Source organism: Echinops telfairi, unplaced genomic scaffold (assembly GCF_000313985.2).
Source record: "Echinops telfairi isolate 266 unplaced genomic scaffold, ASM31398v2 ScPeMD7_70;HRSCAF=299, whole genome shotgun sequence".
Lineage (NCBI taxonomy): Eukaryota > Metazoa > Chordata > Mammalia > Afrosoricida > Tenrecidae > Echinops > Echinops telfairi.
Genome location: NW_022103968.1, coordinates 10,099,910 through 10,113,597, shown reverse-complemented (window position 1 = coordinate 10,113,597; position 13,688 = coordinate 10,099,910). Strand labels below are relative to the sequence as shown.

General features: G+C 48.3%; 1 protein-coding gene and 1 pseudogene across 1 annotated transcript in view; both read left to right on the top strand.

Annotated features, from left to right (window-relative positions):
* Positions 1–13,688, top strand: part of INPP5F (inositol polyphosphate-5-phosphatase F) — a 77,762-nt gene that overhangs the window by 46,392 nt on the left and 17,682 nt on the right. Inside the window, exons 8-14 of the mRNA XM_004701258.2 lie at positions 185–364; positions 1,245–1,312; positions 2,891–3,015; positions 4,058–4,135; positions 5,027–5,147; positions 6,645–6,773; positions 10,257–10,374. Of these exons, the coding sequence (XP_004701315.1) occupies positions 185–364; positions 1,245–1,312; positions 2,891–3,015; positions 4,058–4,135; positions 5,027–5,147; positions 6,645–6,773; positions 10,257–10,374 (819 nt within the window). The remainder of the gene's footprint in view (positions 1–184; positions 365–1,244; positions 1,313–2,890; positions 3,016–4,057; positions 4,136–5,026; positions 5,148–6,644; positions 6,774–10,256; positions 10,375–13,688) is intronic.
* LOC105978466 lies at positions 7,631–8,489 on the top strand (annotated as a pseudogene).

Sequence of the window (13,688 nt, the reverse complement as noted above, 5' to 3'; positions counted from 1 at the left end):
ACCATCCTCCATTCTGCGATGTAATGTAACCATCTTCCATTTTGTCGTGATGCCAGCTTTCACATGAGGACCTGGTTCTTGGGTTCCAGCAGGGTGACCAGTGTGCAGTGGGTATATTTACTGAAGAGTGTGAACCAAGTTCATTTTAAAAATACGGCTGCTTTCCATGTTCATGTTCTCCCAGGAATGCGCTATAAACGGAGAGGCGTTGATAAAAATGGAAACGTTGCAAATTACGTGGAGACTGAGCAGTTAATTCACGTTCATAATCACACCCTATCATTTATTCAAACACGAGGCTCAGTGCCTGTGTTTTGGAGCCAGGTTGGATATCGATATAACCCAAGGCCTCGACTGGACAAAAGTAAGGATGCCAATTACTTTGTTTTCTAATGATAATTCCATAGAAAGTATTCCTTTCTTTTTAGGTACTTGATAGGTTTGCTTTGATAGATAACGTCATTCAAAGCAATAATTCATATCAGATTTAATTGAGCATGATTATTAATTACAGGGACAATAATGGTTGTAGATTATTTAAGTGTTTGCTTAACAATAAACTAAAATTCACCAACAATAGAGCATAGTTTATTTCACAGATTACTAAAATTGCTGTTGCTTTGAAGAATACCTTATTTTGAATGCTTAATTTTGGAAAGGGAAAATGTACCCATTATTTGTAGAAGCAGGAAATACTGTAGCAAAATGGCACTTACCAAAAATAGATAAATGTCTCTCTACGAAGGTATGAAGGTTTTTGCTTTTTTTTTTTTTATGAGACTTCATTTCTTCTAGTATTGTAATTTTGCACGCTCGTAGCTAAGTCAATTAAACCTGTTAGATTACCAAATGAAGTTAACTTTTAAAGCTTGCTTTTAAAATATTTTTATTTCACCATGTAATTTGTATTCTTTGAGAATTCAGTGACTTCCATTAGGAAAAAATCTTTTAGAGAGGTTTTTGTTCCTTTATTTTAAACTATATGAAGTCCTTACTGAGTAGGTTAGATATATAAATAAGAAACTGGCTTCATAGTGTGTACTTTCAGTGAGGTTTCAATTCCATCTTCATGTTTATAAAAGATCAGATGTTTCTAAAAGATCAGAGCTCTTTGGCTTGAGACCATCTGAGTTCTGACATTGGAGCTGTCGCTCAGGTGTTCACCAGCAGGACTCCAGTGGGACAGACACTCCTGTCTGTCTTAAACCTGAGATGCAAACAGACTCTGTCTCACTTCTTTGTAGGCGAAAAGGAGACTGTTGCCTGTTTCTGTGCCCATTTCGAAGAACAACTGAAAATTTACAAAAAACAGGTGGGCTGTGATTTGTAGCAGTAAAATGTATCTGCATATTAAGAAATGGTTGTGTGTCTGTTTCTTTCCATTCCATGAAAATAGCAATGTCTTATTTGCAATGAAGCTGAGCAGCACTTATCATGATGTGAAAGGTGCATAAAAGCTATGAATATTCCTAACACTCCTTAAAGATAACATGGAGTTAGCTTCTTGGGACTCTATTTGGCTAAGACACAGAGATTGGACTACCAGGGAAGAATGATCACAATCCACAGAGGATGTAGTCTAAGAAAGGGAAGGCATCTCTCGGCACCTCCAGAGATCAGTTTAGTGTGTATCTTTCATGATCTCTGTGAAGGGCCCAGCCTTCACGTGTGTTCATGCACTCACATACCGGGTGAGCTCATGTAAGGCCAACCAATGGGAAACTTACAAAAATGCCATTTCCATACGATGACCAGGTTTCAGATAGAAGGTTAATACGTAGCAATTAGCTGTCCTATCATTACCGATGACCGTCTGGATGTGTAATGCCATGGGAGGTGTTTTAATAAGAATAAAATCTGAAAAAACAACCTGGAGTTTCATAAACTTAGAAAATGGTTTCACAAGAGAACTTCAAAAGGTTTTGGGGAAAATTGGATTAAAAGGTCATAGAATTTTCCCACAAACTGTTTGAAGTCCCCTTTGTGTAGCTTTGTGTGTGTGTGTGTGTGTGTAAGAATAAGGGAAGAACAGAGAAGGAACCCTGAGTTAATGGAAAGGTGTTGTTGTCAGGTGCCAGCAAGTCAGTTCTGACTCGCAGCGACCCTGTGTACAACAGAAGGACACACTGCCCAGTCCTGCGCCACCCTCACCACCATTGTCTTGTGCGAGCCCAGTATTGCTGCCACCCTGTCAGTCCCTCTTGTCTAAAGCCTTCCTCTTTTTTGCTGACCCTAGAGAGAAAAATATTTTATTCCTAGATGGGAAGACTGAATGTTGAATAGATTTTAATTTTAATTAAATTTTAATTTTAATTTTTTAAATTAATATATAAATTCAGCAAGATCCCAAACAACGTCCGCCCCAAAAACACTCAGCTAGAAAGGCAGGTGGGTGAAGTTTGAGACAAGCAATAAAGGCGGCAGAAGAACTCTCCTATGCGGCTGCTGGGACTTTCTCTGCGGCTGCTGGGACTTTCTCTGGCCTCAACCACGTCCACGTCTCTCCATTGCTTCAGGCTTCTTTGGTCAATTTCAGCAAAATTGCATGATGTTGGACATCTAAGTCTTATACATGTCTTCGTAAATTCTAGATGTTCTTCATGCTTGGGTATTATAAAGGATCTCACTATGTATTTGAATGGGTCATTGCTAATGAATAGAAAAGCTATCAACGCCGTTGATGTCAGCAGTTCTCATCAACCTGAATGTAAGAGATGAAAGCTCATTTTCTTTGGAAAGGAGATGGAGACCCGAATGGACTGGTTCCTGGGAGCTATAAAAGGCTTCTGAAACTCAATCCCAAGTGGGTCGTTTTAAAATTCGCATTAAGAGCCTACCATCTGATTAAACTTAATTTCTTTCTTCTGTCCCACCCCCACCACTCTCACAGGTTATCATTAACTTGGTGGACCAGACAGGGAGAGAGAAAGTCATCGGTGACGCATACCTGAAGCAAGTGTTACTCTTCAACAACTCCCACCTCACTTACGTTTCCTTTGATTTCCACGAGCACTGGTAAGGTGGTTTCCAGAAAGCTCAGTTTCCCTCAGCCCCGGCGCTTGTGGCAGACGCTGCGACAGGGACCTTAGCTTTTCCTCCGTCTCCTGAGACGGGAAATGCCTTCCACTCCTCAGGGGCAGAAAGAGACAGAATACATCCTGGTTTTATTTTTACACCCCCCCCCAAAAAAGAATAAATGATCCTTGAAATCTTGACACCTTTCTGTTCTAGAGACTTGAAGACTCAATCTCCCTTTCCCGCTTTTTCCCAGCCCTCTTGTTGAAGGACCTCTGGAGGGGTTTCTCCCTGCTGCGGTCCGCCATGGAGGAGTGTGGGCGCACTGTCGGCCAGGTCTCCTCTTGCCCAGTGGGGCAGCCTCCATAGAGCTGGCTCTGGACAATGGCAACAAGCATGCTGTTCACTTAGAACTGCCCACATCACTTAGAACTGGGGTTCATAAAAAAATAATAAATAGATTTTAAAAAATAACTGGGGTTCACTTTGACAGCAGAGTTCTTTGTCATAATCCTGGCTTTAACTTGGGGTGATTTTCCAACATGTTGGGGGCAGTGACGGAACCAGGGGAAAAAAAGCTTCTGCTATCTGTGATAATATGTTTCAACGTATTCCTTTAAAAAGGAAATAGTTGTATTGACCTCTCATTCACAAGTCACGTGACCCAGTAGCTCCACCAAGTTAGGAAGAGTTGTGCAGTCACCCCGCAGTCCGCCCTAGAACATGTTCTTCTCTCTTGTGTTCCCCACCACCCCCACCACCCCCACCCGCAGCACCCCAGGTGTTCTCCTCCCACGTCTGCGCCCCGGCCCCTTGCAGGGCCTGTCTCTGTGGGGGGTCCGAGCCCTCGCCCAGAGTGCAGGAGACGCCCTAGAGACACAGGCTCCGCTTCCTCCCTCTCAGCCGCTGGTGCTCACGTCTCAGGCTTCTAGCCAGAGTTTGCGTGAGTTTTTACAAGGTACTTCAATAGTATCGCTGCCTACGTTGTTAACAATCCGCGATGATGATCGAGCTCTTTCCTTTCTCTTGGCGTGGATGCCAGCCGAGGAATGAAGTTTGAGAATGTGCAGACGCTGACAGACGCCATCTCTGACATCATCCTTGACATGAAGTGGTGCTGGTAGGTGTCCTGGGCCATCAGTCGGACCAGCTCGGGGTCTGCGAGGTCAGGTGTGGGTTTTCTACCTACCTGCGGGGTGAGGCTAACGACACCCTGCTGGGAAGGTAGCTGTGTTGGTTTTGCTTCCCCATTCCCAGTCTCCTTTCCAAGAGAGTGTTCTTGGTCAGGCCCAGATCACCTGCCACAGGGGGATGGTGTCAGGTGGCTGAGCCAAAGGAAGTGCAACGCTGTCTGACTGGACTTGGAGGACCAAGGTCTCTGCTGCCTACTCTCTCTGGTTCACCCTGTCCCTAAAATGGTAGGTGAGGCCTGGGGGAATCTGCCCTCCGTTCTCAGGGAGAAGGAGGTCCTCAGATGAGGGAGGGAAGTAGAGGAGGAGTTCAGGGCCTCAGGTCACAGGAGCAGGGAGCCTTGAGTTTGGGTTTGAGGCCACAGGTGGCTAGAGAAATGAGCAAGGCAAGGTACACTGCCTGGTCCTCCCTGGGTGGGAAGAAAGCAGTCTGTTTCACGTCCTTCAGTCAGTCTCTATCTGGGATCAGATGGTGGCAACAAGAGGGTCTTGGGTTTTCAGGGCCACCTGGGGTTTCAGGGTCTGGAAGAGAGTACCCTGAGTTAGCCTCAGCTCTGCCTATTAGTAGTCGTGAGACTTGGGGCAAATCACAACCTTTTTCTCCATTTCATATGCACCCTCTCACTGCGGGAGTAAGATATTCCTTGCCAACTAATTGTGTGATTTACCATTAACATCCGTACAAGCACGTGGTTATGTCTGGCATATTCCGATATTCATCATCTGAGCCTCAGGGAGCTGCTGCTCTGCTGGAAGTCAGGACGTTGGCTGTGCAGTGTGTCTTGTTGTGAAACGTCTCCCCCTGTGCTGCTGTTAAACAGGGTGGATTGTGACGGGGTGATATGTAAGCAAGAGGGGATCTTCCGGGTGAACTGCATGGACTGCCTGGATCGCACCAACGTGGTCCAAGCCGCCATCGCACGCGTGGTCATGGAGCAGCAGGTGACAGGGAGCCCTGGGGTGTGGGTGCTCTGGGAGGTGTGCCCTGGGACACACAGTGCACAGGGAAATTCTCACTTTTAAATGTCGTCTGTTTGTTTTTCACATGTCAAGAAAAGACTTCCACAGCTAAAGTCTTGGGCCAATAGAACACCGAAAGAATACGTCCTTATCCTTATGTTTAGTTTAGCGGTTGTATCGGCATATAAGCACACATCATACAATGGGTAGTTGGGTCATCTGAAGAAGAGTCGTGCAGTCATCGCCACACTCCACTGTCTCCCTTGCGCTCTTTGTTATTAAACATCCTTCTTGCGTGAGCGCTTCGCAGGCTCAGGCTTCTCTAGAAGCGGAATCAAGTGGCGTTTTCTGGAGTACAGTACTTCGTTCAAGAGCGCCAGCCCTGCGCTGATGTGTCTGTAGGGGGGCCCTGTACAGCCATTCACCTGTTTTCCTGGGTTCCAAACCCACGCTTCCCAAACACCGACCCAGATCCTGGTTAGTGTGTGTTGCCATCTAGTCGACTCCGCCCAGGGGGACCCCGTGCATGCAGAGAAGAGCCGTTTCCTAGAGCTTTGAAGGAACTGACCTTCCGGATGCAGATTGCTGGACTGTTTCTGCCAAGGAGCCTCTGGGCGGGACCGAACCACTATTGAGCATTCTACACTTAGCACGCCCAGGACCCCTTGCAACCCCTCTCCTGTGTTCTCTTCTGAATGCTGTGCCTGGGCTCTGCATCCCACACATCTGCTCCTCAAATGCTGCCGGGAGGGCCTGCTAAAGGGAGATCAGCTGGCAAGGGGGAGAAAGCGACAAGACACCGCCCCCTTGGGGGTCCTGCAGTCGGCACTGCCCTCTGTGGGCTCGTTGGTTGCTCGGCACCTCAGAGTTAGCCCCTTCCTGGGTGCCTCCACCCTAGGAGTCCCTGCTGCATCCTGTTGCAAGGCATAAAAGAGACCCTTTATGTAAAGGCCCTTAGAACCTGGTCTTGTTTCATGAGCACGTACTACTCTGCTGCTATTAATATTGTTTCCGTCTTTTGTAATACTTCGTTTCATTTCATAAAACTCACTGCCATCACACGCATGCTGACTAGCAGTGATCCTAGAGGACAGGATAGTTTCTAGAACTGTCCACCTGTACAGGAGGAGAAAGCCATCTCTCGCCCATGGGTGACTGATGGCTTCAAATGGCTGACTGTGTGCTTAACCGCCCCACTCGTAACCACTATGCTGCCGGGCTCCGTAGGGTTGCTTCGTAGGCCGAGACAGTGTAATCCCGTAGAAATGATGCCCAGACAGCATAATGTCTCCTTCAGCTATAGTAATCCATGAAGCGGTCTTTGGCCAGCACCTACGTTTTAAAAAGCCTGGTAACATCACTGCTCGTTTTTACAGTATTCACTCGTGTCCGATTGCGCTTCGTTCTCCTGTGGCATGCGTTTGGGGACAGTGGGGCCCGGGCTCCCCTGCAGTTAATCTTCCCATGTGTTCATTTCAGCTGAAAAAACTCGGCGTGATGCCCCCGGAGCAGCCACTGCCAGGGAAGTGCAATCGGATTTACCAGATCATGTGGGCCAATAATGGCGACTCCATCAGTAGGCAGTACGCTGGGACAGCCGCGCTCAAGGTAAACGCCGTCTGTGGGACGCAGAGTAGCTGTGCTTTTGTGAGACGCCGTTTGTGGGATGCAGGTTTCAAAGTGGATTTGCTTTTGCGAGTCTGGACTGCAGATGGTGCCTCCTGGTCATTGATACCTTTCTGGAATCTTCCACTAAGGCAAGGGCACATGTTCCCACAAGGCCCTGGTCAGGCAGCTGAAGCAAGCCATCCAGGAGACCCCAGGGAGAGGCGAGGCTGTGTGGGGCAGGTCTGTCTGCCCTGGCCTTATGAAACCAGAGCTGCTAGTCTGTCAAGGGCGATCTGGGATTCTCTGCAGAAAGGGTGGTTTCTTCAGCTCCACTCAGACACAGCAAAGGGTGTCCTCTGCGTTGGCCGCCCTGGGCCTGTGGTGCCTCCTCCTGGGCGAGTCCACTAGCACCGGTGACTGAGATGTAGCTCCCCTGGGCCTGCTTCCTCCTCTCTAAGTTGGGGGTGTCGGCCTGTGTGCTTTAGAAGGCTCTTGCTGGGTTACGGGTTAAGGTGTTGAGGGGCTTCAGAATAATCCCCGGCACAGAGTGAATGCCCAAGAGAGGTTTTTAATTTTTCTGGTGGTTATTGATAAAGACTTTGAAGGTCCTAGAGAGCGAATCCTCCAGAACTTTCCATTAACTCTCCAAAGAGAGTCCCTGGTGCTAAACCTCTCCCTCTGTTGGGCACTGGGAAGCAGTTGACTTAGTTCCAGTTCGGTGAATGTTCCTTTTCTTTTAAAGTAACAATTCATTTGAGGAAACTTCTTAAATGGCAATTTTACCCTCATGAGATCAACAGGTACCAGATAGGCCATCGTTTGGTCAAGTAATAAGAACCCCAGAAATAGAGCTCGCCCGGCGGTCCCGTGGATCTGTGTCTTGCTTCAACAGTGTTTGAACGGAACAGACCCGGCGACTCCCTGCCTCCAACCTTCCGCCGCGCTCCAGTTTCCTCTCGGAAGTAACTTCGGGACCATCTGCTTGGGACCAGCCCCTCTTCTTGGGACCAGCGAACACTTTTATTCGGCGTGTGGTGACCTCCAAACCGACGCAGCATGAGCTCTCAAATCCTTCAGAATTATTCCGCCGTCTGGTCAACCTGCACCTGCGGGCCTCTTACACCTACCTCTCTCTGGGCTGCTTTTTCGACCGCGACGACGTGGCCTTGGAAGGCGTGGGGCACTTCTTCCGCGAGCTGGCGAAGGAGAAGCGCGAGGGGGCCGAGCGTCTCTTGAAGCTGCACAACCAGCGCGGCGGCCGCGCCCTCTTCCAGGATGTGCAGAAGCCATCCCAAGATGAGTGGGGTAGAACCCTGGACGCCATGGAAGCTGCCCTAGCCCTGGAGAAAACACTCAACCAGGCCCTTCTGAACCTGCACGCCCGTGGGGTCCACTCACGCTGACCCCCATCTCTGTGACTTTCTGGAGAACCACTTCCTGGACAAGGAGGTGAAACTCCTCAAGAAGATGGGCGACCACCTGACCAACATCCGCAGGCTGGCCAGCCCCCAGGCCGGGCGGGCTGGGCGAGTATCTCTTCGAGAGGCTCACCCTCAAACACGACTAGGAACCTGCGGCGCCGAGCCTCCTGAGAGGGGCCCTCTGCCGGCCTTAGCCCCTCTGCCTGAAACTGCCCCGCGCCAGCCACAGCGCCACCGCCCTGGAGCCCATCCCCCAAGCCGGGACCAAATGGAAACAATAAAGCGTCCTTTTACACCAGAAATCTTTGTTAATTAAGGGAAGTGAACTTTAGAAGTGCTTGGATAAGTTATAGTTTAAAGGGAAAGACAGCAAAACTCGGGGGAGCTGGAATTGGATGGGACTGCCCTGTTGGCGCAGTGGGTGAGGTGTTGGGCTGCTAACCACAAGGCCAGCAGTTCGAAACCACCAGCCCCTCTGCAGGGGAAAGATGAAGATTTCTACTCCCATAAAACATGACAGTCTCAGAAACCCGCAGGGGCAGTTGGACTCTGTCCTAAGGGTTGCTGTGAGTTGGCAGTGACCCCAGTTTTTCCAGGTCTCCCCAGTGTCCACCTTTCACAGGGTATAGTCTTCCCCCCTTCCTGTCACTACTGGTGGGAAGGTTCAGCGCCTCCTTCTCTGAGCGGTTTCCACCTTACCACGCTTCTGGCTTTCACGGGCTTCATTGTACTTTTCATACTTGTATTTTAAGCTTCTTCGGAGTCAGAAACCATCTTTCTCTTCTTGCGAGATTGGTATTGGCAGCTGCTGCCAAGGCAGCCCTACCCGTGACAGCTCCACGCACAATGGAAAGGACGGTGGCCGGTCCCGTGACATCCCCGAGATAGGGTGTGGGTCCAACGGTGGTGATCCAGTAGTTGATCTTTGGCAGGAGATTGCCAGGACTTTCTCCCTAGTCCGACTGTCTGGAACCTGCTCTATTGGCACCTGTTCAGTGTCATAGCTGACGGGCAAGCCTCCACTGCGAGGGGTGGTTGCTGTGTCAAAGCCCAGGTCTGCCACCTAGAGACAGCACCCTGCCACTGAACCCCGGTGGCCTCTCCTGGAGCAGGTGCCGCTCATCCAGTCCAAGCGTTCTGAAGTAATGTCTATTTGTGTGTGTTCATGATTGCCTTTTATGATCAGTGTCTGTATGGTTTTGATCTTTACTTCTCTTTGATGGTGGGAAACCTTACATTCAAATGTACAGATTTCTTTCACCAGGTAGTACATAGGACTAGCAATAAGCTCTATGAAGGAAAACAAAAAACATGATTGTAAGTTAACTTGGATATGTTGTAAGCTGGGGACCCCCAGTGTAATAAGTCCTGTGATGGACCTAATGAATCGTCGGCTTAGCGCAAGGCTTCTTTCTAAGATTGCCTTGTACAGAAGGAATGGGGTTGCAATGAGATGAGAGACAGGGTGCCTTCCTGACCTTCGATTATAGGCGCCACCTCTCTGGGACTTGCTCTGGCATCTTTGTTGGGAAAAGCAAAGGAAACAAAACCCTTTCCATCTTAATTGGATCATTCTCCGTGGAATGGTAATGTGCAGCAATGAATGGCAAGCTCTAGGTGTGATCGAGCAAGTTCTGCCTACACACACACACACACACACACACACACACGTTAAATCCCTCTTGTAAACTCTGGGCAACTGGCCCGGCTTTTCCTGCCACAGAATGTTGTGGCTTGAGCATCTTTCTGTTGTTTTCGGTGTTGATGATGTGAGATGGGTCTTCACATGTGAACCAGAGAGGCTACGGGGACCCCCAGGAATGGCTTTACCCGAGCAGATCGCCCAGCCTGGAGACTTGGTGCCACAGGTAGCACAGCTAATGATTTGACACAAATGGGTCACAGTCACATGCGGGGAGGCAGCTTCATGAACTACACCACTTGGGAATTAAGAAAGGTTGCAGGGGCCCAGAGACTTCTGGTCCTGAGCAGAAAGCTCACCACTGATCTGGGCACATTCTTGCATTTTGATGAATTGTCACAGTGACTCTTTCCTTGACAGGGTGACTTCACAAGGACCGGGGAAAGGAAGTTGGCGGGAGTCATGAAAGACGGCGTCAACTCAGCAAATCGGTATTACCTGAACCGGTTTAAGGATGCTTACCGGCAGGCCGTCATAGGTAAGGCAGAAACACCTCCCTTTCCTAAAATCCATTACACTTTCTGTAACTAACATCTTATAAAAGCCGCCTTTAGTAATAGAACTCATAGGTTTTGTAGTTCTCTTCTGTTTCTATAATGAGCATCTTACTCAAAGCAAATCCACATCTCACTAGATTCCTGTTTGGCGAGTCTTTTGGGCTGTAGCAACAAAGAGCCCACCGTGTCTGTACAGACTTGTCCATTTACTGCCCATAAAGGACAGCCGAGTTGAGGGTCCTGGTGTTTGGAATAAGGTACCTTAAAGCCTCACCACCTGAAACCCCATATTCCATGTATTTTCCCATTTAGCAAGGGACGGAACGAGATGGTTTAAAAATCAGACAAGGTACATATATTTATAGGTTAAGTATTAAGGTAGCAGGTAGACACTGGGCTTCTATGTAAGTACTCCCTCAACCCAAGAACACTTTGTTCTAATAACCTGGTATTCTGTGATGCTCACCTTCCCAACAAGATTGCTGAAGACAAAATGGATGCATAAGCAAATGTGTTGAAGAAAGCTGATGGTGCCGGGCTCTTATATAGCATCTGGAGTCTTAAGGGCTTGAAGTTAAACAAGCAAGCCACCTAGCAGAGAAGCAGCAAAGCTCACATGGAAGAAGCACACCAGCCTGTTTGATCATGATGTGTTGGGATCGGGTATCAGGCATCAGAAGACCCAAAACAAACAATCATATCAATGCAAACGAGGGTGGTCGGAGTGAAGACCCAAAGGCCATCTGTAGACAATTGGACATCCCCTCACAGAAGGGTCACAAGGAAAGGATGAGCCAGGCAAAGTGCAGTATAGCACAGATGACACATACAACATTCCTCTAGTTCTTTAGTGCTTCCCCCCCACCCCAACACTATCATGACCCCAGATAAGAGTTTTCGACACACGGAATCCAGGACAGATAAACCCCTTAGGAACAATAACAGGAGTAGCGATGCCATGAGGGTAGTGGGGAGGTGGGGGAATATGGGGAAGAATGGAAACTGATCGCAGTGATCGATGTATGACCCCCACCCCGCCCCCGAGGGGGACAAGCAACAAAAATGTGGGTAAGGGAGACAGCAGATGGTGTAAGACATGAAAATAATAATTTATCATTTATCAAGGGGTCATGAAGGTGGGGGTGGGGGGAGGGGAAAAAGAGGAGCTGATACCATGAGCTCAAGTGGAAACGAAATGTTTTGAAAAGAATGATAGCAGCATGTGTACAAATGTGCTTGATATAATTGATGCAGGAATTGTTATGAGAGCTCTAAGAGCCCCCAATAAAATGATTTCTAAAAAAAATCAGGAAAGGTGTCCATCAGGTTGAGACCTTGACCATAGTAATTCAGTCTGCATGCCGAACTTCATGAAGAAGAACACGCCATCGGGATTGGACAGAGATTCATCAACAACCTGCAACATGCACGTGACTCAACCTTGTTTGCTGCCAGTGAAGAGGACCTGACACATTGACTGTGAGCACGGACGCCTGCAGCGGTCAGGATGGATGACACCTCCATGTAAAGAAAGTCAGACACCCCAACCAGGCCAACAGACAACCTCGTGACAGAGAGAACACTGACGTCCTCCCAGATGTCGTTTTACTTGGGTCCACACAATACTCGTGGAAGTAGCAGTCGGTTAGGTGGAGAGAAAATGTTCTGAGAATGATGAGGGCAATGAATGTACAAATGTGCTTTATACAATTGATGTATGTATGGATTGTGATAAGAGTTGTATGAGCCCCTAATAAGACGATTAAAAAAAAAAAGAAAGTAGCAGTCAGTGGTCAAACGATGTATCTCATTGGGCACATACATCCACCAAAAGCCCTCTTGAAAGTGTTAGCACAGATGTTCCTGTGAGGGCTAAGGTGCATCTGACCCCAGCTGTCATGCTTCCAGCCATCTCACATGCACGTAGCAGCTGGATGGAGACTCAGGAAGGCTGCAGAACTGGTGTATCTGGATGATGGTGCTGGTGAGGAACGTTGATGAGGCCACAGGCTGCCAGAGAACCAACAAACCTTACCTGAGAAAGGAACATGGCGAGACTTTACCTCTCAGACTCTGGACATGTTGTCAGGGGACTCACCCACTGCCATTGAGTCAATTCTGACTCACAGCGACCCTACAGGATGGTAGAACTGCCTTGGTTGGGCTTCTAAAAATATAAATCTGTATGGGAATAGAAAGCCTCATCTTTCTCCCAAGAAGTGCCTTGTGGTTTTGAACTGCTGATCTTGCGGTCAGTTGTCCATAGTAAGGGGGGCAAGATTGACACCATGACCGCAACAGTAGAGCTCAAACCTAACAGTTCTAAGGGCAGTGCATGGCCGGGCAGTATGTTGCTCTGTTGTATAGAGGGTGCTATGACTCAGAACCACTCGATGGCCCCGAACCGCCCTGGCAATAATGCTGGGCAGCACACATCCTGGCTGCAGCTGGATGTATTCATGGTTTGATATCTGGGCCCAGAGATGATCCTCACCAACACTTCACATTTTTAGAAGTAAGAAAGGGTTGATTGCCCAGGAGAATTAATGCCTTGGCATGAGTTACATTTAATTTCCATGAAAGTGTTACTTGGAAGGATGAAAGTAAAAGCAGAATGTTCTAGGGTATCACCAATCGTCATACACCTGACTTGTGGACCCTCAGAATCTCTTTTTAAATCCTACTTTTTACTAGATTACGTAGCACAACTGAAGCAGAGGACAGTGTGTGTGTGTGTGTGTGTGTGTGTGTGTGTGTGTGATTTGACAGGTCTGATGTAGAGGAACCCTGGTGGTACTGCAGGTAAGTGTTTGGTGATTCTAACCCCTCTCGCATGGGAGAAGATGAGGTGGTCTGTCTCCACAGATGACAGCTTGGAAAACCCTAGGGGCTGGTCTGTGCTCTCCTGTCAGGGTCGAAATGCCTTTGAGTTAAAATGGGCTTGCGAGCCAAAGCTCTGGTTTGAGTAATGAAGTTTGGGTCCCATGTAAGGTATCGACTGTTGCCAGGTAATTAGATTTTAGTAGTTTACTAAAGGGAGATAAGCTATCTTGTTTCTGTTGGTTAATCTAGCTAAATCAGCTAACATGGCAGAGGAGACTCAGATTCTGTCTGTCTGTCTCTCAGTTTGGCTGTCCCTTGTGTCTGAGCCACCTGCTTTGGGGGCGGGGGTGGGGTGGGTATTGAGATGCCTGGTTTGTGCCCCTCCCCCGAGAAGAATTTATTTCAAAGGATGGCACTGAATCTGCAACTTCGAGAGAAGGATATATCTGACCAGAGCACACAGGAGCAGATG